This window comes from Pseudophryne corroboree, chromosome 6 (assembly GCF_028390025.1).
Source record: "Pseudophryne corroboree isolate aPseCor3 chromosome 6, aPseCor3.hap2, whole genome shotgun sequence".
Classification (NCBI taxonomy): domain Eukaryota; kingdom Metazoa; phylum Chordata; class Amphibia; order Anura; family Myobatrachidae; genus Pseudophryne; species Pseudophryne corroboree.
In genome coordinates, this window is record NC_086449.1 from 819,172,752 (window position 1) to 819,200,654 (window position 27,903).

General features: G+C 49.0%; 1 protein-coding gene across 1 annotated transcript in view; it reads left to right on the forward strand.

The window, feature by feature from the left end:
* The window catches only part of LOC134933735 (poly(U)-specific endoribonuclease-A), a 50,945-nt gene that overhangs the window by 21,255 nt on the left and 1,787 nt on the right, over positions 1–27,903 (forward strand). The window contains exons 2-5 of the mRNA XM_063929155.1: positions 24,104–24,203; positions 24,872–24,983; positions 26,533–26,654; positions 26,744–26,856. Of these exons, the coding sequence (XP_063785225.1) occupies positions 24,104–24,203; positions 24,872–24,983; positions 26,533–26,654; positions 26,744–26,856 (447 nt within the window). The remainder of the gene's footprint in view (positions 1–24,103; positions 24,204–24,871; positions 24,984–26,532; positions 26,655–26,743; positions 26,857–27,903) is intronic.

Genomic DNA, 27,903 nt, shown 5'->3' on the forward strand with positions numbered 1-27,903 from the left:
ATTATATATACCCACCGACGCCCCCAGCGTGCACCTACATTATATATACCCACCCGACACGCCCCCAGCGTGCCCCTACATTATATATACCCACCCGACACGCCCCCAGCGTGCCCCTACATTATATATACCCACCCAACACGCCCCCAGCGTGCACCTACATTATATATATATATATATATATATATATATATATATATATATATACCCACCCGACACACCCCCAGCGTGCACCTACATTATATATATACCCACCCGACACGCCCCCAGCGTGCCCCTACATTATATATACCCACCCGACACGCCCCCAGCTTGCACCTACATTATATATACCCACACGACACGCCCCCAGCGTGCCCCTACATTATATATACCCACCCGACACGCCCCCAGCGTGCACCTACATTATATATACCCACCCAACACGCCCCCAGCGTGCACCTACATTATATGGCCACGCCTATGTCATTTTAGTGGGCGGTGCGTCCCACAGACGTTAATATAGAGAGCGTCTGTGGGGGCGTGCCCAGCACCTCCGTCGGTGCTCGGCTTCCCCCAGCTCTCTCCCAATGCGTGAATGGATGCCGCGCGCATGCGCACGGCATCTTTACACGCTGGGAGGGCAGGAAGCGGGCGGCTGTTCTAGCAGGGCGCCGCAAAAGGGGCAGGGCAGGTTTTGCCTGCTAAAAAACGGGCAGGGCGCGGCGCCCTGCTAAAACAGCTTACAGTGAACACTATATACCCACACGATACGTCCCCAGCGTGCACTTACATTATATATACCCACCCAACACGCTGGGTTTTGCCTTTAAAAAATTGTTGCATTAAATGGCACCACAAATAAATGAAGTGGCCGCTATGAAGAGGACGCACCTTATTTAGTAATGTAGTTAATATATTCTATAAACTTATTAATTTTATATCCTGCATCATTGTGTTAGGGAACCTATGTCTTTGTAGGTGTTGTGGTACCAGAAGTCCCAGCATGCTGACACTTGGGTTTCTTTCACATGTTGCTTAATATAGGGGCTAATTCAGGTTGGATCGCAAGTTGCGATCCGGCCGGAATTTTTGTGGAGGTGCCGCGGGCGCATGCGCAGCGGGCCGTACTGTGCATGCTTCCGTATTTTCTGCGGGGGGCCCGCAGAAAATGCGTTCGCCTCTGCCTGTCAATCAGGCAGAGGCGGTCGCTGGGGGGGGGGGGGGGGGGTGCAGCAACACTCCGTTTTCAGGGAGGACACGGAGCGTTGTGGGGGGCGGGGCAACCCGAACGGTGGGCAGTGCAGTGTGAACGGGGGCGTGTCGGGGGCGCAGTCACGGTGGCTGCGTAAGGTAAGATGGTGCCGGGACTCCTGCGGCCGCAGCTAAGCGATCGCAGTTTCTGCTTGTAGCAGGGGGGGGAGGCGCCGGTCAGCATGCGTGCAAAAGGATAGCAAATGCTGCTGATTAGCAGCATCCGCTATCCTTACTGAATTGGCCCCATAATGCAGCGTAGTCACTAAATGCTGATTATATGTCATGTACAAAGGGACTAATTCATGTCTGTGCGCACAGGCTTTTGTTTTTGCCGCCATTCCCTGTTAGCTCCCTCCAAGCGGCCCCTTCCTGTCAATCACTCTGCTATTCAGTCCCCACTGTGAGCGTGATCACAAAGGTCCCGTGGTACAGGCGCAGTACGAGCGCGATCACAAAGGTCCCGTGGTACAGGCGCAGTACGAGCGCGATCACAAAGGTCCCGTGGTACAGGCGCAGTACGAGCGCGATCACAAAGGTCCCGTGGTACAGGCGCAGTATGAGCGCGATCACAAAGGTCCCGTGGTACAGGCGCAGTGCGAGCGCGATCACAAAGGTCCCGTGGTACAGGCGCAGTGCGAGCGCGATCACAAAGGTCCCGTGGTACAGGCGCAGTGCGAGCGCGATCACAAAGGTCCCGTGGTACAGGCGCAGTGCGAGCGCGATCACAAAGGTCCCGTGGTACAGGCGCAGTGCGAGCGCGATCACAAAGGTCCCGTGGTACAGGCGCAGTGCGAGCGCGATCACAAAGGTCCCGTGGTACAGGCGCAGTGCGAGCGCGATCACAAAGGTCCCGTGGTACAGGCGCAGTGCGAGCGCGATCACAAAGGTCCCGTGGTACAGGCGCAGTGCGAGCGCGATCACAAAGGTCCCGTGGTACAGGCGCAGTACGAGCGCGATCACAAAGGTCCCGTGGTACAGGCGCAGTGCGAGCGCGATCACAAAGGTCCCGTGGTACAGGCGCAGTGCGAGCGCGATCACATAGGTCCCGTGGTACAGGCGCAGTGCGAGCGCGATCACAAAGGTCCCGTGGTACAGGCGCAGTGCGAGCGCGATCACAAAGGTCCCGTGGTACAGGCGCAGTGCGAGCGCAAACACAAAGGTCCCATGGTAAATGCGCAGTGCGAGCACGATCACAAAGGTCCCGTGGTAAATGCGCAGTGCGAGCGCAATCACAAAGGTCCCGTGGTACATGTGCAGTGCGAGCGCAAACACAAAGGTCCCGTGGTAAATGCGCAGTGCGAGCGCGATCACAAAGGTCCCGTGGTACATGTGCAGTGCGAGCGCGATCACAAAGGTCCCGTGGTACAGGCGCAGTGCGAGCGCGATCACATAGGTCCCGTGCTACAGGCGCAGTGCGAGCACGATCACATAGGTCCCGTGGTACAGGCGCAGTGCGAGCGCGATCACAAAGGTCCCGTGGTACAGGCGCAGTGCGAGCGCGATCACAAAGGTCCCGTGGTACAGGCGCAGTGCGAGCGCAAACACAAAGGTCCCGTGGTAAATGTGCATTGCGAGCGCGATCACAAAGGTCCCGTGGTAAATGCGCAGTGCGAGCGCGATCACAAAGGTCCCGTGGTACAGTCGCAGTGCGAGCGCAAACACAAAGGTCCCGTGGTAAATGTGCATTGCGAGCGCAATCACAAAGGTCCCGTGGTACATGTGCAGTGCGAGCGCGATCACAAAGGTCCCGTGGTACAGTCGCAGTGCGAGCGCAAACACAAAGGTCCCGTGGTACAGGCGCAGTGCGAGCGCGATCACATAGGTCCCGTGGTACATGTGCAGTGCTAGCGTGATCACAAAGGTCCCGTGGTACATGTGCAGTGCTAGCGTGATCACAAAGGTCCCGTGGTACATGTGCAGTGCTAGCGTGATCACAAAGGTCCCGTGGTACATGCGCAGTGCTAGCGTGATCACAAAGGTCCCGTGGTACATGTGCAGTGCTAGCGTGATCACAAAGGTTCCGTGGTACATGTGCAGTGCGAGCGTGATCACAAAGGTCCCGTGGTACATGCGCAGTGCTAGCGTGATCACAAAGGTTCCGTGGTACATGTGCAGTGCGAGCGTGATCACAAAGGTCCCGTGGTACATGCGCAGTGCTAGCGTGATCACAAAGGTTCCGTGGTACATGCGCAGTGCTAGCGTGATCACAAAGGTTCCGTGGTACATGCGCAGTGCTAGCGTGATCACAAAGGTCCCGTGGTACATGCGCAGTGCTAGCGTGATCACAAAGGTTCCGTGGTACATGTGCAGTGCGAGCGTGATCACAAAGGTCCCGTGGTACAGGTGCAGTGCGAGCGTGTGCACAAAGGTCCCGTGGTACAGGTGTGACACCCAGGTGAGTGTCACATGATAACCGTTCACAATATATTGCGCAGACAATAATTACACAGTTGCGTTACAGTGTTTATATAAAACTGGAAACGTTTCTTCAAGAACTTTCCTCCACTGTAAGAACTGTAATGTCAGACAGAGGCGTTTATGTTACACTCCCATACATTGTACTCTCGTACGTTTCCATGCATAAAATACAAATGACAATTTAAAAAAAAGTGTCGGCAAATGACAATCTTAATCTAAATACCAATTTAATAAACCGTCACATATGACTTCACTCTATGAATCGGGGCCCCGTGACCTCTACGTTTATAGCTTCTGAGTTTATAGTGCACTTTTCCTAGTTTGTAGCAGCAATAACCTTTGGCAAGAATGTTTTCTCCTGGTGAGTGTCGGAATGAACGTTCCGCACAGTTACTGCGATGAAGCTGAAGGTTACACTAACTATTTCCAGGTACCGTTCCCTAGTTTAGAGCTGACTGTCCAGTTCCCGCTACTCCTGCTGAGCAATAAGTGCTTCTCGCCGCAGGGCGCTGTCCTGGCACGCCAGGTAAAAAAGAAAGGGCTGTTTCTGAACAACTGCACGTCTATAGAACTGTGCTGTAGCCAAAGTTGCAGTCCTGCCATCAGCGGTGCCAATAGGGGGGGAGCAGGTACTTTTTACCCGCGCCCAGTCCTGATGGAGGCGTTCAGCCTGCGTCCAAGGCGTCATCCCCCCATTACCTGGCAGCTGCAGCTCTTATCAGCCCAGCACACGCTGCTATGTGCTGGGCTGCAGTGTGGCCAGTTAGGTGCTTAAAGTACTATTTTTTCAGTATTTTTTTTTCCCCTAAGGGCGCAGGGCCACGCCTCCCATGATTAAGCCACACCCCCTGGAAAGTACCTAGGCCCAGACAGGCTCTCTACTGCCCGGTCTACAATACTTGTGCAGCTTGCTATTTGAGGACTATCCTTGCTTACAGCCTTTAATATGAATTGTCAGTGTATGGAACTAAAGGTTCCGGTATGAATGGTCGACCATGTTATGGTCGACAGTCATTAGGTCGACCACTATTGGTCGACATTGACATGGTCGACATGGACACAAGGTCGACATATGAACAGGTCGACATGAGTTTTTTTACTTTTTGGTGTCGTTTTTTGCGTAAAGTGATCAGGAACCCCAATTAGTGCACCGCGTCCCCTCGCATCGCTAGCCATGCTTCGGGCATGGTGCCTTCGCTTCGCTCGGCACAGATTACCGTTCCAATCGTAGTCCACGTGGATCGTAAAGTATGGAAAAGAACCCCAAAAGAAAAAAAAGTTAAAAAACTCATGTCGACCTTTCCATGTGTTGACCTTTCATGTGTCGACCATTTTCATGTGTCCATGTCGACCATGTCAATGTCGACCAATAGTGGTCGACCTAATGACTGTCGACCATAACATGGTCGACCATGTGAACGGATACCGTAACGGTTCCGGTATGAATGGTCGACCATGTTATGGTCGACAGTCATTGGGTCGACCACTATTGGTCGACATGGACACATGGTCGACACATGAAAATGGTCGACACATGTGAACGGATACCGTAACTAAAAGGGTCCTTAGCCAGATTTCAGCATCGGAACTCTCTCCTTTAAGGAATTTAATTGGCTGCAAAAACTAGTCTGTGGTTACCCTAAATATCTCTGCTAATTTATAACTACAACAACTGACTGTATGGATCTGTTTCCTCTTCCTGTTTAAATTCACTTCCAATTAAAGGTGCGTACTGTAGTTAACAGGGTAACCGTTCCGCAGTCTGTGTGACCCACCGCCAGCATTGACTTCTACCCTGGCTGCACAGATTGCTCTGCTAGTGCCATAATGCGTGTTACAGAGGCACCAGCAACTACACACGTGCTGACAAAGCTGGCAGCGCAGGCACTGACGAGGGTATGGGCGGGATGCACTAACCCTCGCCGGTACATCCCGCCTAACATATGCCATTAGTACCGCAAAGGACAGCTCTCCGGATAAGATCTGTCCTTTGCACTCAATGCCGGCCACTGGACTTCTGCGTTTATGACCCGGGAGTCGGTCTGCGCATGCGGAGAAGGTTGCAGCGGCTGCGGGGGATGCTCTCCCAGTGAAGAAACGGACCACAAGGACTTCTAATTAGTGCACGTTGCAGGCACTCACTCACTGGCCGGCAGGCTGTGGCTGTGCACGCACTACACACTATCCCCCACCCCTTCCTCCTCCCTCGTAGGTCCCCGCCCCCTCCTTTCCCTAGACGAGGCATGTCCAAACTGCAGCCCTCCAGCTGTTGAGAAACTACACATCCCAGCATGCCCTGACACGGCTTTAGCATTCTCTGACAGCAAAACTGTGTCAGGGCATGCTGGGATATGTAGTTTCACAACAGCTGGAGGGCCGCAGTTTGGACATGCCTGCCCTAGAGCTTTGATAAAAGATCCAGTCACACAGTATAACAGTACAAAGGCGCTACCTAGGCAGCCATACGTTGCTGCTCACAGGCACACAGCACAAAAGTTCCGTGGGGATTTTTAAATGAAATGTTGTGACTTCCCCTTCCATATTGCCGGTACTCCCCTGCACTGGGAATCTCACAGATACTGGATGCTGCGGCTCATGGAGGGATTAGCGGGGACCTCTGCTGATCATCTTCTGTAAGTACACCGGCTAGTAACGTTATTCAGTGATTATTATTATCCTTTATTTATATGGCGCCACAAGGGTTCTGCAGCGCCTAACAAAGTACATGCACAAGCAGACGAGGGGCAGGGTATTTATTTCACAGGACAGTTTATTTATGTATACGGTCAATAGGTCAACCACACTGAGGTCGACCACTATTGGTCGACATGCATTAGGTCGACATGAAAAAAGGACAACATGTGTTTTTCACATTTATTTATTTTATTTTTTTCCTTTTTCATACTTTACAATCCACGTGGACTACGATTGGGAATAGTAACCTGTGCCGAGCGCAGCAGTAGCGGAGTGAGGTCGCTCACCATGCGAGGGGATGCTGTGCACTAATTGGGGTTCCCTGTTACTTTACGAAGAAAACGACACCAAAAAAAGTAAAAAAACTCATGTCGACCTTTTTCCATGTCGAACTTGTTCATGTCAACCTAATGACCCATACCCGTTTATTTATTACAGGGGACAGTATATTTTTTTCCAGAGGGCAATATATTTATTTCACAGGACAGTATATTTATTACAGGGGGCAGTATATTTTTCTCTCCAGTCCTAGAGGATACTGGGGTCCACATTAGTACCATGGGGTATAGACGGGTCCACTAGGAGCCATGGGCACTTTAATAAATCAATAGTGTGCACTGGCTCCTCCCTCTATGCCCCTCCTACCAGACTCAGTTTAGAAAATTGGGCCCGGAGGAGCCGGTCACAGCTAGGGAAGCTCCTGAAGAGTTTTCTACATTTATTTTTATGTTTGTTGTTTTCAGGCAGGACTGGATGGCACCAGCCTGCCTGCTTCGTGGGACTTAGGGGGGAGAATGGCCCAACCTCCTATAGGGTTAATGGTCCCATTCCCCGCTGACAGGACACTGAGCTCCTGAGGGACCTATTCGCAAGTCCCACCACGGCGAGCGTACATTCCCGCAGCACGCCGTCACCCCTAACAGAGCCAGAAGAGTGGTGAATACTATGCCGGCGCCCCAGTTAGCGGGTCGCCGGCTATTATGGCGGCACAAGGGTAGGAGCGCAGCTCTTGAGTGCAGGCTGCGTCTCCAGGGCTCAGATCAGCATTGCTGCACCGCTTGAGGGGCGAGCTGAGTCGTTTTCACCCACTGGCAAAGCGCTTACAGGGGCTCTGGCCCACTGTTAAGCACCAAAAATCACCTCAGGCAGTATAAAAAACTGTGAAGACTGCGCGCCATTGCGGGGGCGGGGCTTCACTATGAGCGGATCCAGCGACTCACCAGCACCATTTTCCCTCTGCAGCCTTACACAGACAGACTGGTAGGGAAGCGCAGCTGCTCCACAAGGACTCCATACTACCTCAGCGGTACCAGGGGGTCATAGCAAGGGGGGGATGGCGTTATTAGACTACTAAGCCTCTATTAAGGGTACTTGGTGTGTGTGTGTGTGTGTGTGTGTGTGTTCCTTCACATCTACAATGTCAAAGAACTGTGTTTCATGCACTGCAGAGTGTTTGTCTTCCCCGGGAGGTTCATACAGTGTACTCAGGCTAGTGGATCCGACCCAGTATGGTTGGATTCCCTTTAAAGGGATGATCTCAAATATTTCCAATAAACTGTCCCAAAATGAGAAAGAGACGCACTACTTAAGACAGTCTGTGGATGACCTGATGAATAGAGATTCAGTGCCCATACCAGCGTCTCAAACCCCCTCCATCTGCCCAAAAAAGCGTACTCTGGCCCAAATCCTGCAGGCTGACACTGATAATGACGCAGCTCTGTCACAGGGAATACAGGCCCTGATAGAAGCTATTAGAGAAGTCCTGCACATTCCTGACAAGGTGGCGGAGGTGGATGAGGAAGCTTATTTTAATGTAAAAAAGAAATCCTCTGCTACTTTCTATGCATCAAAGGAGTTAAGGGGGTCATTCCGAGTTGATCGTAGCTGTGCTACATTTAGCACAGCTACGATCATGTTCCCAGACATGCGGGGGGACGCCCAGCACAGGGCTAGTCCACCCTGCATGTCTGTACGCCCCCCCCCCCCCCCTCACAAGTATAAAAGCATCACACAGCGGCGATGCTTTTGTACTTGTTGAGTAACTCCCGGCCAGCACTGCTCCTGCAGCTGGCCAGGAGTTGCTCGTCGCTGCCCCTGGTCGCAGTGGCTGCGTGTGATGTCACGCAGCCGCTGCGGCCCGCCCCCCGCACGGTCCGGCCACGCCTGCGTTGGCCGGACCGTGCCCCCAAAACGGCGACCTAACGCCGCCGTGCCGCCCCCTCCCGCCCATCGACCGCCTCTGCCTGTTAATCAGGCAGAGGCGATCCCTAGGAAACGACTGCCTTCGGTCGTCCGGCACTGTGGCACCGGCGCATGCACAATTCTGACCCGATCAGCTGCGCTACGAACAACTGCAGCGAGCGATCGGGTCGGAATGACCCACTAAATTCTCTGTTTGAAGAAACTTGGGTTAATCCGGACAAAAAGTTTCAGATCCCTAAAAGGTTACTCACATCCTTCCCGTAACCTCAGGATGATAGGAAAAAGTAGTAAAATCCACCGATTGTTGATGCATCGGTATCTAGGTTGTCACGTAAGATAGTCTTACCTGTCCCTGGGGCAGCCTCCTTAAAGCAAAATTGAGTCCACTCTCAAATCCCTGTACACAGCTTGCCGTGGTGGCCCAGAGACCCACTATTGTTTGTGCATGGATCACTAGGGCAATTGCAAAATGATCAGGTAATCTAATTGACGGATTAGATTCCTTATCCAGGGGGGAGAACATTTTACTCCTACAGCATATACATGACTCTGCTAATTTTATGGTGGAAGCCATAAAGGAAATTGGTTTGCTCAATGCAAGCACCACTGCCATGGCAGTGTCAGCGCGCAGGGGCTAGTGGCTACGCCAGTGGACTGCGGATGCGGATTCCAGGAAAGGCGTGGAAAGCCTACCATTCACAGGTGAAGCCCTTTTTGGAGATGAACTGAATACGTAGATTTCTCCGGCTGGGTCCACAGGTTATCCACAGGATAACATTGGGATATGCCGGAGCGACAGCGGAAATGGCACCAAATGGTCAGGAGCTTTCTGGCCTCCCAGGATGCATCGGGCCTCCTCCATATAATCCCGCCCACTGACTCAGTCAAATCAGTTTTTTGTTTGGTGCGGCAGGAGCCGGACCATGGTCACAGGGCTGCTGTTAGAGCAGCCTGAAGCTTTTATTATTTTATTTTTATAGTCTTACTATGTTTTGAGTGATCTTTCTCTGGCTGGGTCCACAGGATAACATTGGGATATGGTTGAGCGACAGCGGAAATGGCACCAACACGGTCACGAGCTTTCTGGCCTCCCAGGATGCATCGGGGCCTTCACCATATAGTCCCGCCCACTGACTCAGTCAAATCAGTTTTTTGCTTGGTGCGGCAGGAAGCCGCATGGTCACAGGGCTGCTGTGAGAGCAGCCTCAAGCTTTTATTATTTTATTTTTATAGACTTACTATATTCTTTTGAGCGACTTCTCTTAACAAGCGTCTTAAACGCATATTAGAAAGAGTCGCTCCAACAACTCCCCACCGGGTCGCTACAACACTTACCCTCGGGTATTAGTGCTGTCTCGACGGGCGTCTGTGTCTGATGTTCTAGCAGGTCCAGCAGACGTAACCAGGCTGTGGCCGGAGCATGGGGAGACGGTGAGTCTATGGACTTCCTCTTACTAGAGGGGTCAGGACACAGCTACCCTGATTTGGTGTAGACTACAAACAGTGTGTTGATGCGCCGAACATCTCGTGTGTGATAGCGCTACGCTCCAGGGATCATAGGCGCCAGGACTAGGTTGAGGCCGCGATCCTGGGAGTTTAAGCTAACAGGGGGATTCAGACGCTCTCCTGGCCGCCCCTCCTCCGAGTTCATGGCCAGTTTCTGCGCATCTCTCGTTTCATGAACTGAATGACCTCACTTCCGTCTCAGACGCTACCACGAGGGTACTCGGTCGCAGCTTAGACACTAGATCTCTAGTGTACACTAAAGATCCCGCCCAAACCGAGTCGCAGGCCTTAGCGTCTGCATACACGTGGAAGTCGCTCAGCGTCCGTGTCAGTCAGTGAGCGACCGTGTCCGTTATCAGGCGGTAGTGTACATCAGTAGCGTCTGAATCCACTCAGCGTCTTACGAGCGTCTTTGCTTGGATATGGAAGTGTGGTGAGTCTCCCTGTATCCCGCTCTCTGGAGGCAGGTTATACAGTACTAAAAATTCTCTCTACTTGTTAGTATGAATTGCTAATTTTTAGTACTTATTGCATATGAGACCTGTATATTACTGTGTTTTCTGCATGTTATGTTAGAAAAAAGAACCAGTTAAAAACAGAAGTACAATTTTCCTACTTATGTATAAGTTGTTATGGAGGTTGTATTCTCATATGGCAATGTCTAATGCTTTAACGTGTGACTGACTGCTAGTATGTGTGCTGACTTTTCTGTGTAATGTCAGTCCTGTTCTGACCCTCAAATCAGGTGCACTGTGGTCAGATTGATCTCACCTCTATATACTGACATATAGGGTGATTTTCAGTCACAAATTGTGTAGTCAATAACAGATTATTACCATGTCTGTGAGCGGCAAAAGTGATGAGGAGAATTTATCAAGCACTCCTACAGCCCTAACATGCTTATCTTGTAAGTCAGGGGTAATTGATATGAATCAATTAGTCACTTATGAGGGTTTGTGTACAAACTGTTTCGCTTTTTAGCGAAGTAAAAAACAGGAGTTGGTTCAACCACCAACAGAGCCACCATGGAATATGTTCGCAAAGACTCTATCTTCTATAGCGGACAGGTTAACTCCCGTAGCACCACCTCAAGGGTTAGGTTACACTATGAACCCATACATGCAGCTCCCTTGCTATGGCTTGGTTCCAGTAGCCTCTACAAGCAACCAAGGGACAGGTAAGACTAAAACAGATACGTCTATGTGGCAGACTACACAAGATGATACATCGGATGATGATACAATAGATTCGAATACTCCGTATGATGATCAGTAGCTGAACTTATTAATGCTGTGAAGGCTGTTCTCTCGTTGGAAGAGCCAGCCAAGACAGTGTTAAAAGCTAAAGCACCTATATTTAAACGAACAAAATCAGTGAAAGCTGAATTCCCAGCGTCAGATGAGCTGACGGAAATGATGGATGAGTCTTGGGCGGCGCCCAGTAAAAAGTATAAGATTCCTAAAAGATGGGATTCTTATTATCCATTTCCAGCTGTGGATTGTTCAAAAAGGGAAGTTCCTCCAAAAGTAGATGCACATGTTCTGCGACTCGTGCATAAATCTGCTTTACCACTGTCATCTACCTCACTAAATGATGTCACAGACAGAAGGGTAGATAGCCTTTTGAAAAATATATTTTCTCTAGTAGGAGCAGTGGTAAGACCTGCTATGGCTTCGGCCTGGGTAGCAAAGGCAATGGGCGAATGGATAGAGGAACTAGAGAATGACATCCCTTCCCCTACTAGGGAGCAAGAGGATCGTTTTTGTCGTTTAAGACAATCTGCCCACTATTTGGAAGAAGCAGCAATTGATGTAGGTACAGTTGCTTCTAAAGCTTCAGCCTTGACCGTAGTCGCTCGCAGAGCAGTCTGGCTACGTACCTGGAAGGCAGATGCGGAATCCAAGAAAGAATTGGAAGCATTGCCTTTTGTTGGTAATATATTATTTGGAAAACCTTTATCGGATATCCTAGAATCAGAGGCTGAATCGAAAAAGGTCAGATTTCCGGCTACCTATAACCCTAAATCTAAGGGTTTAAAATTTCGCTCTTTTTGTTGGCAAAGCAAAGCGAAAGCTGAAGAGGAGCCTAAGCAACCCCAGTTTAAATCCAGGGGTAGGAAGCAGTGGGCTAGCAAAAAGCCAGCTTCCAAACCTGAACAGAAACCGTCAGCCTGAAGAGACGGGCCTCCGCCTGGAGGATTCCAGGGTTGGGGGCCGACTCCTTCATTTTGCACACATATGGCAACAGTCAACAGCAGATGCTTGGGTGCAGAAGGTAGTATCTCAGGGGTATGGGTTCCCATTCAGGAGGCAGCCTCCTCAAAGATTTTTTTGCACCAGCCCGTCTCGTATAGAGTCGAAGGCCAATGCCCTGCAAGAAGCAGTCCAAAAATTACTGCAGTCAGGTGTGATAGTCCCAGTTCCTCCATCACAAAGGGGACAGGGGTTTTACTCCAATCTATTTCTAATCCAGAAGCCAAATGGGTCATATCGACCAATTCTCTGTCTGAAAATGCTGAACAAATACATTTGGATCCCAAAGTTCCACATGGAGACGTTACGCTCCATAATATTGGCTATGGAACCGGGAGATTACATGGTATCTCTGGATGTACGGGATGCTTACCTACATGTGTCTATAGCACTGTCGCATCAGTGTTACCTCAGGTTTGCTATCCTCCAGGAACATTTTCATTTCCAAGCTCTGCCCTTCGGGCACCCAGGGTGTTTACCAAGATCATGGTGGTTATGGCAGCTTGTCTGCGCAAACAGGGGATAAGAATATTCCCATACCTCGACGACCTGTTAATCCTAGCACATTCGCAGGATGTACTTTTGAGCCATCTTCAAAAGACAATAGTTTGTTTACAGAGACCCGGGTGGCTCATAAATTGGGAAAAGTCGTCTCTGAATCCGTCACAGCGGATGGTTCATTTGGGGGCCATATTGGATTCAGACCTACAGAAAGTTCTCTTACCAGAGAAAAAGATAGTCAAGGTGCAGGTCATGGCTCAGGAAGCGTTGCACGCCCAGACAATGTCAGTCCATGCAGCAATGCGACTGTTGGGTCTGATGGTATCAACCTTCGACATGGTGGAATATGCGCAATTCCACTCCAGACCATTGCAGCACATTATTCTGATCAAATGGAACGGGAATCATCAAACGATGAAAAAGCAGATGATAAAGGTTCCAGTAAATGTAAAAAGGTCTCTAGCGTGGTGGCTACAGACAGACCATTTAAACAAGGGGAGACCCTTTTGGATAAAGGAATGGCAAGTCCTGACAACAGATTCCAGTCTTCAGGGCTGGGGAGCAGTGCTCGAAAGTCTTTGGTTCCAGGGAAAATGGACCATAAGGGAAAGTCACCTGCCAATAAATCTGTCGGAAATAAGGGCCATATATATGGCTCTAGTTCAGGCAAAGGACAGTCTGCAAGGAAGACCAGTCCAGATCCGCTCAGACAATGCAACAGCAGTAGCGTACCTCAATCATCAGGGAGGAACTCACAGCAAAAGACTGATGGAGGAAGTAACTCACATAGGGGGTAATTCCAAGTTGATCGCAGCAGGATTTTTGTTAGCAAATGGGCAAAACCATGTGCACTGCAGGGGAGGCAGATATAACATGTGCAGAAAGAGTTAGATTTGGGAGGGTTATTTTGTTTCTGTGCAGGGTAAATACTAGCTGCTTTATTTTTACACTGCAAATTAGATTGCAGATTGAACACACCCCACCCAAATCTAACTCTCTCTGCACATGTTAAATCTGCCTCCCCTGCAGTGCACATGGTTTTGCCCATTTACTAACAAAAATCCTGCTGCGATCAACTTGGAATTACCCCCATACTAAGGTGGGCAGAGCTCCATCTTCCAGCATTGTCAGCAGTGTTTGTTCCAGGAGTACTGAACTGGGAAGCGGATTTTCTCAGTCGACACACCATTCAGGAAACCGAATGGGCATTACATCCAGAAGTGTTTCAGACTATAGTGAACAGATGGGGTCTACCAGAGATAGATCTCATGGCTTCTCGTCTGAACAACAAAGTTCCAATATACGGATCAAGAACAAAGGATCACGGAGCGGTCCTTGTAGACGCACTGTTAGTGAATTGGGAATTTCATCTGGCATATCTGTTTCCTCCAATCTCCCTGTTACCCAGGGTAGTGAGGAAAATAAAGCAAGCAAAGGGAGCCATAATTCTAATAGCTCCAGCTTGGCCCAGAAGGCATTGGTACACAGATCTACTAAGGATGTCCGTGGAGGCTCCAATACTGCTCCCTCAACGTCCAGATCTGCTAATGCAGGGGCCTTGTTATCACAGCCATCTGGATCGTCTAGCTTTGACGGCGTGGCTATTGAGACCTCTATCCTAAAGTCAAGAGGATTTTCAAAACCAGTAATTCAAACTATGCTTAGAGCAAGAAAGCCTTCTTCAGCTCGTATTTATCATCGAATATGGCAAGCCTATATTCATTGGTGTAGTGAAAGAAGTTTGGATCCAAGATCTTTTAAAGTATCCAGGATTTTGGATTTTCTTCAAGCAGGATTGGATAAGGGGTTAAAAGTAGCTTCCTTGAGAGTTCAAGTATCAGCATTAACTGTATGGTTTCAGAGAAAGATTGCTGACTTACAGGATGTACGTACTTTCTTTCAGGGAGTTTTACATATTCAACCTCCATTTGTTCCTCCTGCAGCTCCCTGGGATTTGAATCTGGTTCTTAAAATCCTTCAGGGACCTCCGTTTGAACCTCTTAAGAGAGCAGATCTTAAATGGTTGACGGCTAAAGTTCTCTTTCTACTGGCAATGGCGTCAGCTAGAAGAGTGTCAGATTTAGAAGCACTGTCGTGTAAGTCTCCTTTTCTGATCTTTTTTCCAGATAAGGCAGTTCTCAGAACTAGATCTGGTTATCTTCCGGAGGTGGTTTCAAAATTTCACCTTAACGAAGAGATTGTAGTCCCAGCTTTTCAGGTATCGGGACTTTCTGCGGGAGAAGCGTCGCTGGACGTGGTCCGTGCATTAAGAATCTACGTAGATCGTACTAGTGCCATCAGAAAGACAGATTCTCTCTTCTTTCTCTACGGATTTCATAGAAGAGGATGGCCTGCTAGTAAACAGACGCTGGCAAGATGGCTCCGAATGGTCATTTCAGAAGCTTATTCTCATGCTCATCTCCCTACTCCGGCTAATGTCTCTGCACATTCTACACGTAAGATAGGTCCTTCATGGGCAGCACAACATGGTGCTTCAGCAGAAACGATTTGTAAGGCAGCCACATGGTCTTCCATTAACACTTTCATTAGACATTATGCCATGGATACTTTTGCCTCTCATGACGCTGAATTCGGGCGAAAGGTTCTCCTGTCTAATCAGGAGCGTCACCACCACTAAAAATGGCTTTGGGAATCCCAATGTTATCCTGTGGATAACCTGTGGACCCAGCCAGAGAAATAGACGTTATGGTAAGAACTTACCGTTGATAACGTGATTTCTCCTGTGTCCACAGGTATCCACAGGGGTCCCACCCTGACGCACCTGATTTGAGGATCTTGACAATCACTAAACCTCTTCCCTCTTGTATGGAAGGGTGTGCATGTGTGTTCTTATCGCCTAAATAGGGTTCTACCTGATGCTCCTGCCTAAATTGCTGTGGAAACAACTGATTTGACTGAGTCAGTGGGCGGGATTATATGGAGGAGGCCCGATGCATCTTGGGAGGCCAGAAAGCTTGTGACCGTTTGGTGCCATTTCCGCTGTCGCTCCGGCATATCCCAGTGTTATCCTGTGGATACCTGTGGACACAGGAGAAATCACGTTATCAACGGTAAGTTCTTACCATAACGTCTATATCCAAGGCTACGGCGGGTAAGTCTACATACCTTCCTTCCGCAGCACCCCCAGCTAGGAAAACCTACTCTGCTCCAACTCTGCAGTCCTTTCGGACAGCAAAATTTAAAAATAAATCCAAAGGTTCTTCTACAGCCTTCAAAGGCAATAGAGGTAGACCCAGAAAACCTGCAACTGCAGGTTCACAGGAACAGACCTCCAGTTCTGCTTCCTCAAAGCCTTCAGCATGATGGTGGACCACACTGCCTGGAAGACAGGCAGGAGGGAGCCCGATTAAGATATCTCAGTCACTATGGGCAACGTCATGCCTGGATCCCTGGGTCAAAGATCTTATCGCCCAGGGCTACAGACTGGAGTTTCAGGACCTCACAGATTCTTCAAATCAGGCTTATCAGCTTCTCCAGAAGCAAGCATGAATTTACAGGCGGCAATTCAAAGACTGGTATGGACTCAGGTCATTGTTCCAGTTCCGCCTCTCTTGCAAAACAAGGGTTATTATTCCAACCTGTTTGTGGTGGCGAAACTGGATGGTTCGGTAAGGCCCATTTTAAACCTCAAGTCACTGAACCCGTACTTACGGGTGTTCAAATTCAAGATGGAGTATCTGAGAGCAGTGATCTCAGGTCTGGAGGAGGGGGAATTCCCAGTGTCTCTGGATATCAAGGATGCGTACCTTCATTTTCCGATTTGGCCACCTCTTCAGACTTATCTAAGGTTTGCATTACAGGACTGTCACTACCAGTTCCAGGCCCTGCCATTTGGCCTCTCCACGGCACCAAGGGTGTTCACTAAGGTAATGGCAGAGATGATGTTTCTCCTCCGCAAGCAAGGAGTGAACATAATACCATACCTGGACGATCTGCTGATAAAAGCACCTTCCAGGGAGAGGTTGTTAAACAATATTGCCCTCTCAACACGATTACTCCAGGATCACGGGTGGATTCTGAACCTGACAAAATCTCACCTGGAACCAACGCGTAGGCTTCCGTTCCTGGGGATGATGGGGGTCATTCCGAGTTGGTCGCTCGCTAGCTGATTTTCGCTGGCGTGCAAACGCTAAGCCGCCGCCCACTGCGAGTGTATCTTAGCTTTGCAATAGTACGATCGCTTCAATCGCAGAACGGCTACAAAAAAAAAATTGCAGTTTTAGCGTAGCTCCAGACCTACTCAGCGCTTGCGATCACTTCAGACCATTCAGTTCCGGATTTGACGTCACAAACACGCCCTGTGTTCTCCCAGCCACGCCTGCGTTTTTCCTGGCACGCCTGCATTTCTCCGAATACTCACTGAAAACGGTCAATTGCCACCCAGAAACGCCCACTTCATATCAATCACTCTGCGGCGGCCATTGCGACTGAAAAGCATCGCTAGACCTTGTGTGAAACTACATCGGCCATTGTGAAAGTGCGTCGCGCGTGCGCATTGCGCCGCATGCGCAGAAGTGCCATTTTTGTACTTAAATCGCTGCGCAGCGAACATTTTCAGCTAGCGATCAACTCGGAATGACCCCCGATACTGGATACGGAGGCACAGAAGGTATTCTTTCCATTGGAAAAGGCATTGGTAATCCAGTCGATGGTGCGGGATGTTCTAAAACCAACCCGGATATCGGTGCATCTATGCATTCGCCTTCTGGGAAGGATAGTAGTCTCTTACGAGGCACTGCAGTACGGAAGGTTTCACGCAAGGCCCTTCCAGCTGGATCTGGACCGGATCGCATCTTCACATGCACCAGCGGATACGTCTGTAGCCAAAAAGCCAAGATTTCTCTTCTGTGGTGGCTTCAGACTTCTCACCTGACCGAGGACCGAAGGTTCAGGATTCAAAATTGGATTCTGCTAACCACAGACGCAAGCCTTAGGGGTTGGGGAGCAGTCACCCAAGGGGAACAGTTCCAAGGAAAATGGTCAAGTCAGGAAACCATTCTTCCAATCAACATTCTGGAACTAAGGGACATCTACAATGCTTTTCTACAGGCATCACATCTTCTTCAAGATCACACCATTCAGGTTCAGTCGGACAATGTGACGGCGGTAATGTACATAAACCGACAGGGCGGAATGAAGAGCAGAGCAGCAATGTCAGAGGTAACAAGGATTCTTCTCTGGGCAGAAAGACACGCTGTGGCGTTGTCGCCAATCTTCATTCCGGGAGTAGATAGCTGGGGAGCGGACTTCCTCAGCAGGCACGACCTCCACTCAGCAGAGTGGGGCCTTCACCCGGAGGTGTTCGGGTACTTGACACATCGGTGGGGAATTCCACAAGTCAACATGATGGCCTCTCATCTCAACTAGAAGCTCAAGCGGTATTGTTTCAGGTTGAGAGACCCACAGGCGGTGGACGCTCTGGTGACTCCATGGGTCTACCAGATGGTGTACGTGTTACCACCTCTTCCATTGATCCCAAGAATTCTCAAAAGAATAAAATGGGATAAGGTTCAAGCAATTCTCATTGCTCCGGACTGGCCAAGAAGGGCCTGGTACGTGGATTTACTGGAGATGCTCCTAGAGGACCTGTGGCCTGTACCTCTTCGCGAGGATCTTCTACAACAGGGGCCGTTCGTCTTTCACGACTTACCGCACCTACGTTTGACGGCATGGAGGATGAGCGTCAAATTCTAGCCCGGAAAAAGATCCCGGACAGGGTTATTCCAACCTTGATCCAAGCCAGAAAGGGGGTAACGTCTAAGCATTACCACCGTATTTGGAAAAAATACATCTCTTGGTGTGAGAACAGGAAATTTCCTGCGGTGGAGTTTCAACTGGGACGTTTTCTCCTTTTTCTGCAGTCAGGAGTGGATGTGGGCCTACGTTTGGGCTCCTTAAAAGTCCAGATTTCGACTTTATCCATTTTCTTCCAGAAACAATTGGCTTCTCTCCCGGAGGTTCAGACATTTTTGAAGGGTGTTCTGCACGTCCAACCGCCCTTTGTGCCTCCTACGGCACCTTGGGATCTCAACGTGGTGTTGCAGTTCCTGCAATCGGAATGGTTTGAGCCTTTGGAGGACGTTGACGTCAAGTTCCTTACATGGAAGGCCGTCACACTGTTGACCTTGGCTTCGGAAAGACGTGTGTCGGAGCTGGGGGCATTGTCTCACAAAAGCCCCTATTTAATTTTTCATGAAGATAGAGCTGAACTCAGAACTCGTCAGCAATTTCTTCCAAAGGTGGTGTCTGCGTTTCATATCAACCAACCTATTGTGGTTCCGGTGGTTACGGACACCTCTGCTACTTCAAAAACCTTGGATGTTGCGGGGGCGTTGAAGATCTATGTGAAGCGGACAGCTTGTCACAGAAAATTGGACTCGCTGTTTGTTCTCTATGATCCCAATAAAATTGAATGTCCTGCTTCAAAGCAGACAATTGCACGCTTGATCAGTCTTACTATCCAGCATGCTTATTCTACGGCATGTTTGCCGGTTCCAGGATCTGTACAAGCCCACTCTACTAGGTCGGTGGGTTCTTCCTGGGCGGCTGCCTGGGGTGTCTCGGCTTTACAGCTTTGCCGAGCAGCTACTTGGTCAGGTTCGAACGCGTTTGCTAAGTTCTACAAGTTCGATACTTTGGCCTCTGAGGACCTTCAGTTTGGTAACTCTGTTCTGCAGGAACCTCAGCACTCTCCCACCCGGTTTGGGAGCTTTGGTACATCCCCATGGTACTAATGTGGACCCCAGTATCCTCTAGGACAGGGGTTCTCAAACTCGGTCCTCAGGACCCCACACAGTGCATGTTTTGCAGGTCTCCTCACAGAATTACAAGTGAAATAATGAGCTCCACCTGTGGACCTTTTACAATGTGTCAGTGAGTAATTAATACACCTGTGCACCTGCTGGGTTACCTGCAAAACATGCACTGTGTGGGCCCTTGAGGACCGAGTTTGAGAACCCCTGCTCTAGGATGCAAGAGAAAATAGGATTTTAATTACCTACCGGTAAATCCTTTTCTCGTAGTCCGTAGAGGATACTGGGTGCCCACCCAGTGCTTCGTTGTTCCTGCACTGTAACTTCATTAAGTATTGTTGTTGGTTCAGCCGTTGCTGTTCCTGTTCAAGTTTGGTTACCCTGGTTTCCTCTTGGTTGTGTGTGCTGGTTCGTAATCTCACCACTTTCCTTATCTATCCTTCTCTCAAAGTATGTCCGTCTCCTCAGGCACAGTTTCTAGACTGAGTCTGGTAGGAGGGGCATAGAGGGAGGAGCCAGCCCACACTATTAATTTCTTAAAGTGCCCAAGGCTACTAGTGGACCCGTCTATACCCCATGGTACTAATGTGGACCCCAGTATCCTCTATGGACTACGAGAAAAGGATTTACCGGTAGGTAATTAAAATCCTATTATTACAGGGGGCAGTATATTTCAGGACACACTCAGGAGTGACAATAGATACACCCATAGGTTGAGATAGACACTCCCTTTGGCCAGAATATGACACGCCCCCCTCAAATTCTTGCTGTGCATTCTGCTAACACCTACACTCTCCCTGACACTATAATTTGCACCATGTTTGCATATATCCTACAAGGCCTCACATAATACCCCTCCATCCTCCCCCCGTATACTACTTCACCTCTCCTGCCCCCTCACTTTCCCATCCTCCCTGCCCAACACCCTGGAGAGGATGCCACTGACTCATCCTCCTAGTTTCCCCTACAGACCACTGTTGTATCTCCTCCTAATGTATGCTACACCTCTGGCTATATTTTACGTTTTCACGGGCAATATTCCCCATACAGCACGGATGGGCAAGTTCTAAGCAAATATTATTATACGGATAATTGGGGGTGGGGGGGTGATGTCAAGTCATTCACTTTCCCATGTGTGCCCGGACCCCCAGGTATGGTCCTGTATGTGTGTGTGTGTATATCTGTTAGTACACTGTGTATGTGTGTGTGTGTATGTGTATATATATATATATATATATGTGTGTGTGTATGTATGTATGTATGTGTAATATATATATATATATATATATCTGTGGCCTGGCAGAGCGTGGTGCTATGAGACCACGCCGGGGAGCAGGGTACTGTGAGAGCTCTGATGAGGCCTCTGCCAGCCCCTGTAGTACTTGGATGTGTTATAGCGACAAAGCTCTGCAAAATACATTGTGCGGAATGTGCTCATGTCATCAGGCGGAGCGTTCTGCAGACTGAGCAGTCTCCATCCTTCATGCCCTCGTCCGGTCTCCTTTTCTCTGATCCTCGCTGTCTCTTTTCGGACAGGTCGGGTGGGTTTGGCAGCCCAACAGTTTTTGAAAAAAGCGTTTCCACCTGCAGGTTGGGTCAGCAGTTTGGTGTGAGCTGTCCGCTCCTATTATGTTGCATCAAACCCCCCCCCCCCCCCCATTATCTCTCCATCGCTGTCATCTGGTGTAGAGCATAGGGCCTAGTGACCTGTCACTCTGTCCTCAATCCTCTCCCTTCCTCATATTCGCCTGCCCTTACCCCAGGTCTTCTGCGCTCCTCCTTCTTTACCCCAGGTCTTCTGCGCTCCTCCTTCTTTACCCCAAGTCTTCTGCGCTCCTCCTTCTTTACCCCAAGTCTTCTGCGCTCCTCCTTCTTTACCCCAGGTCTTCTGCGCTCCTCCTTCTTTACCCCAGGTCTTCTGCGCTCCTCCTTCTTTACCCCAGGTCTTCTGCGCTCCTCCTTCTTTACCCCAGGTCTTCTGCGCTCCTCCTTCTTTACCTTAGGTCTTCTGCGCTCCTCCTTCTTTACCCCAGGTCTTCTGCGCTCCTCCTTCTTTACCTTAGGTCTTCTGCGCTCCTCCTTCTTTACCCCAGGTCTTCTGCGCTCCTCCTTCTTTACCTTAGGTCTTCTGCACTCCTCCTTCTTTACCCCAGGTCTTCTGCGCTCCTCCTTCTTTACCCCAGGTCTTCTGCGCTCCTCCTTCTTTACCCCAGGTCTTCTGCGCTCCTCCTTCTTTACCCCAAGTCTTCTGCGCTCCTCCTTCTTTACCCCAAGTCTTCTGCGCTCCTCCTTCTTTACCCCAGGTCTTCTGCGCTCCTCCTTCTTTACCCCAGGTCTTCTGCGCTCCTCCTTCTTTACCCCAGGTCTTCTGCGCTCCTCCTTCTTTACCCCAGGTCTTCTGCGCTCCTCCTTCTTTACCCCAGGTCTTCTGCGCTCCTCCTTCTTTACCCCAGGTCTTCTGCGCTCCTCCTTCTTTACCTTAGGTCTTCTGCGCTCCTCCTTCTTTACCCCAGGTCTTCTGCGCTCCTCCTTCTTTACCCCAGGTCTTCTGCGCTCCTCCTTCTTTACCCCAGGTCTTCTGCGCTCCTCCTTCTTTACCCCAGGTCTTCTGCGCTCCTCCTTCTTTACCCCAGGTCTTCTGCACTCCTCCTTCTTTACCTTAGGTCTTCTGCGCTCCTCCTTCTTTACCCCAGGTCTTCTGCGCTCCTCCTTCTTTAACCCAGATCCTATGCGCTCCTCCTTCTTTAACCCAGGTCTTCTGCGCTCCTCCTTCTTTACCCCAGGTCCTCTGCGCTCCTCCTTCTTTACCCCAGGTCCTCTGCGCTCCTCCTTCTTTACCCCAGGTCTTCTGCGCTCCTCCTTCTTTACCCCAGGTCTTCTGCGCTCCTCCTTCTTTACCTTAGGTCTTCTGCGCTCCTCCTTCTTTACCCCAGGTCTTCTGCGCTCCTCCTTCTTTACCCCAGGTCTTCTGTGCTCCGCCTTCTTTTCCCCAGGTCCTCTGCGCTCCGCCTTCTTTTCCCCAGGTCTTCTGCGCTCCTCCTCCTTTATCCCAGGTCTTCCACAGCCTCTCTCTCCTTAACCCCCCCTTTCTCCTCTATCAGATCCCTCTCCTTCTCGCGGTGTTCTCTCTCTCTCCCTCTCTCTCTCTCTGTTACTGCTCTCTCTTTCTCCATTACCCCTCTATCTCTTCCTTTTGTATTCTGCCCGAGTCCCCCCTTCTGATGACCCTCGTGTATGATTCCCTGGAGTGCACTCACTTTGCTGTAAGACCTGGTTTTGGTTCTTGCCAGTAAATAGCAGTGAGGGTTTGAACCCCCTAAGATCAGGCCACAGAGGCATGCTATGGGGTAGTGGTGCTTTACAGTATACGGTATATGCCCTGGAACCCTACACAAAGGAAGTGCATGTCCGCACTGTAATTTATAGCAGCGATTGGCTTATCCAGCAGCTTTACTGTACGTATCCTGCAGAGTAAGCACGCTCACCGCTGTAACATACAGGTCATTCAGAGGCCCCTTCTCCTCCTCTGTTAGCATCATTTAGATTGTCAGCTCTGCTTCTGTATTGTTGGCATGTGTGCGTCGCTGTATGCTGATGCTGTCTCTTCTGTTCTTTTTCGAATATGTATTTTTTTGGTAATCAGACAAAGGGTTTATTCTTGGGCTCCCTGCATTAGATGCAGTTGTGTCGTCTATTGAGCAGCTTTAGGCCTTATTCCAGCAACTCTCCTTGTTGATATAAGGACATGGATGAAAAGCACAGATGACAGTCGGAAAGATAAAACAGTATGATTAGTAAAAGTGTCATAAGGACACGGACATACCAATAGATGAAAGTAACCTGTATGGGGGAAAGATGATCTTTTTGTAAGCCCTAGGTATGATATAAAGGAAACGTAGGGAAAGTGACTTACCTGCTGCACACCTACCAACATGCTGTGACCCACCAAGCCACACCCATTCCCAGTTCAGGCCACACCCCTTTGTCATAAATCAGGATTGTCTGCAGCTGTCAAATAAAAGTCTAACATCCCTGTTAATTAATGTAATTACAAAATATTATTGATGGAGATACTTCAATGAGTTATTCTACCAGTATAGATCCAAAGTATAACACGTAAGTTCCAATAAGTGGCTTTTAGTAAATGTCCTTATCACAAGTTGAACCATGATGGAAAAATGACCGTTCCGAGCCAATGTTCAAGGCGATGGTGGGAATTGGCGCAGTTGTCCTGCACAGTTTGTCGCCATTTGTGCCTTGATCACAAATATATGAAACCAATCTACACATACTGTAAGTTGTTATTCAGTGTGTTATAACTTTGCGCCACGGATGATAATATATGATGTTTTACAGCATCTCCTTCTAACTGGGCTCACTGGTGGGCGGTGAATGCGGCAGTGTCAGATGTGTCCTTGTATTGGCGCGCTCTTATGTTTATATCAAGAGCGGAGGGGGATGACGATAAGATCTCTGTCACCGCTTTGACCTCTGGCCTGTTCTGGTTTTCTCTCCCCATAGGGATAATTTGAATCATGAACTTTCCAAACTCTTCAATCAACTCTGGGACGCAGATGAGAATCGCATGGTCCCTGGCAAAGATTACCGCATCTCGGTCCAGGTACGCAGGCTAGAGGAAGCCGTCGCGTGGGTTGAGCCAGTGCTCCCAAAATCTAATCCCATCCATTCAGTCAGACACTGTTAAATAAGATGTTTGACGTAAGCTTACAGCGTAGTGTTTCTATACCCTGACGCAGGTGTGTATAATTACCACGCTCAGGGTATTTTTAGACCTTAGTGCCAGTGTAATAAAAAAAAGTGAAAACACCAATTGTTTTAACCCTTTATGACCCCTTGTCCATTTATATGGACATTACAAAAAAAAAAAAAATTGTAATAATATTTAAATAATCATTTTATCTAACAATAATGTAATAAAAATGTTCTAAAAAATATTTAAACAATTTAAAGGTAAAAAAAATAAATAACAAATGTAGGCGTTCCTAGGGCCTCATTCATCTGCTGTACCAGTGTCATCACTGGGATACACCGAAAACATGCAATGGGTCATAAAGGGTTAAATGGGAATGAGACTTGCCTAAAGGGGTTTTACACCTTTGTATTACTTTGTTTTGCTTGTTATATGCCCTCTTGCAACTTTTACTAAATACATTGTTTTATCTGTGTAGCGTCCTCCTTTTCAGCCATGTGTTTGTATCATCAGGCAGAGTTGCCTTAGATGTGTCTATGTCTGTATGTAACTCACTGATCCAAGTGCTTCCGCTTTAGGGAAAGGCCGGGTACGTTCCAGCCGGGAGCAATAAGGCCCGGGACAGCGCCCATTGTCCTCTGTTCCAGTTTGTTGATGAGGAGAAGCTGAAGAGCCGAAAAACATTTGCAGGTGAGATCTCCCCATTTACTATTCTCTTTGTTATATTGGGCCTAATTCAGACCCGATCGTAGCCGCGCAACATTTTGCAGGGATACGATCAGATACTCAGACATACGGGGGGGGGGGGGGTGTAACTGGGCAGCATCTGAGCCTCTGTCTGACATTGAAAAACCATGGGGGCTTTCTAATTCCAAAATCCCCAGGATTGGAAGCTCCAATCCCGGGATTGAATCTTGCCCAATTTTAGGCCTAAATCCCGGGATCCCACCGATCCTGATCCTGGGATTGGCCACCCTAATTATGTGGTCTGATCTGTGGCTGAGGACTGGAGTAAGATGGGACTGCAGCTAAGTGTTCCGTTGAAGTTCCTCAATTATCTGACTACACCATTCTATGTAGATTATACTGAGAGGCTCTGAGGCCTAAATAGACCAAGTTCCAGATGTGTAGGAAGCTGGTGCGTTTTTCTGTTTGCTGTTGGATCCATGGAGAAACGCGTTGGCCATTACTGGATGGGAGACCTCCAGCTGGTGTAATCAATCTCTGCGCCTTTACATTCCGAGCAGCTAAACAAACAAGGGTTAATACTCTGAGATCTCGTGAGTGTAAATTCTTCTAACCTGGTCACCGGGAAACCTATCGGTATGAATTTGTCCTCTGTAGAGCCTGTGAGGATTCGGCTTGTTGTAGTCTAACCCATGCCAACTCACTGATGTCTTTGATCCTTTTAGATAGACCTGATAGGATTACATTCCTTGTACGAGGAGGTCCTTGTACTCGGCCTATTATCTATTCTTTCTTCTCCCAAGTTTATTGATTTCTTTTGTCTCTCCTGACGGTTCCCATCCTCAGTGGTCCCGGCACGCAGCTGGACACAAGACGGTCGTAAATTCTCAGCGTGTTCAAAAGATGCTCCGTAGATGACTTTGCATTTAACTCTGTGCTACCTTATTGATCTCTCGCCCCTTAATGTGATCTCCTCCTACCAGTCAGAGGTGGCCAGCCACAGCGGTCATTGCTCCATGCTATTACCATTCGTCACATGTGAAATATCTTCCTTAATGCAAGAAAAAAGATAAAATAGAATTTTTGTTCTATATAGCAAGTAATATACATTTGTTACCCTGACTGTCTACTACAACCACAGTAGAAAGTAAAGTTCACTACAAACTGCTCCTCTGTTTCGGCAAAGCCCTAATTGGCTCTCATATGGGCCAAAAAGCTAACATTTTAGTCGGTTAAGCTGCACTGACTTCACAATCCACGTGGTGCATTACTGTGAGATGGTGGCTTTGCTGTACGCAAGAATTGTGGGTAGTCACCCCAGATCCCCCTCTTACTTACATTTCCTGCAGCAGCCACATGAACTTCTGCCATAAGTAGTAGGGGGACCATGAAATCCTCCTTCCTATAAATAGTTTATCAGTGTTCTCAACCCCACACCCTCGCCTGCCGCTATTACCTCCATGTTAGTATCTGTGCGGCCTATCCTGTCCTGCGATGTGATTGCTTATTAGGGTGCAGAGTACTCCTCTCCTTATTCTGCCTCCATCCACAGCCTTCATCTCTCTCCTGGACAACTACGAGATGTCCACCGGCGTGGCGGAAGTAGTGACCGCGGAGGAAGTGGCGGAGATGAACCGTTTCCTCGATGCAATTCTGGAAACCAAAGTGATGAAGGTGAGCGGTGCCCTGTCTGTCCGTGGTCCTCCACCCCCGCTAACACGCCGGGGACACAAATACCCCAGCTGTCCCTTTTGGCGTTTCAGATTGCACATGATTACTTGGTCAAGAAAAATATGGCGAAACCGAACCTGAAAGACTTTAAATCCCAACTGTACAACATCTGGTTCCAGCTCTACAGCAGGCAGCCCGGCAGCGGGTGAGCACATGTGCGCACTGTAATATAATCTACGGTCGTTATTAACCCATTATTGTCCAAAGATCTACCTAACTGCACCATATTATATATTGTGAGCAGTAAAGAAATATTCACTATCCACATTCCAAAGAAAAGACTGTATCACATGATGCAGCCTTGACTCTGCCAACGTTTATAATGAGCAGCAATATTGCACCATGTACTGTCTGCCACTGTGCCAGGGAAATATAAACGTCCTTATTCCCTCTCCTAGTTTCCTATTGGCTGTGCCCCTTGAGTCGCTGACTATCATACCTCCGCAGGTCTGCTGTAATAGTACACACATTCACATCTTACCTGAGAACACTGCAGCCTGCACTGTAAATACAACACACTGGTGTCCAGTTACATATGTGTCCACACACAGACCTGCCCTCAAATCGTGATAATAAGCCCCATTTGGAGCGCCGTAGACTTTGCGACTTATGCAGGGTACACACTAGTAGATACATAAGCAGATCTATTGATCTGCAGATATACTGTATATATAGGAGGATCGGGCAGTGTGTTGAGCATACACACTGCCCGATCCGTTGGGACCGACGTCACGAACTGGGCGGGTGTTTACATGCTACAGCCGGCTGCTGCAGCATGTGTACGGGCGGTCGGCTGACTGACCGTACACACAGCACGATGCGCCAAAATATCGGTAGATATATTGTCCGTCCGCTTTGCTGCAGGGCCGTCGTGATATTCTGTGATCGATAGCATTCATAGACCTATCACTCGTACACACTGGCCGACGGACCCGCGATATATTGGGCGTTCAATAGAACGGATGATGTATCGACCAGCGCCAGGAGTCTTTCCATAGACTTTCACATGTGTTTTATTGGCATTGCTCACTGCTGCTGCTGTGTGTGTGTGACTTAGACAGTAACCTGTGTAAAAAGGCAAAAGCAGAGGTCTGAGCCACACCGTGCCTCGTGCCCCGCATTGTTGTGTTTAAGCTGCACATAATTTTATACCAATTCTTCTGCGACAAAAATATTAATCGCCTAATTCACT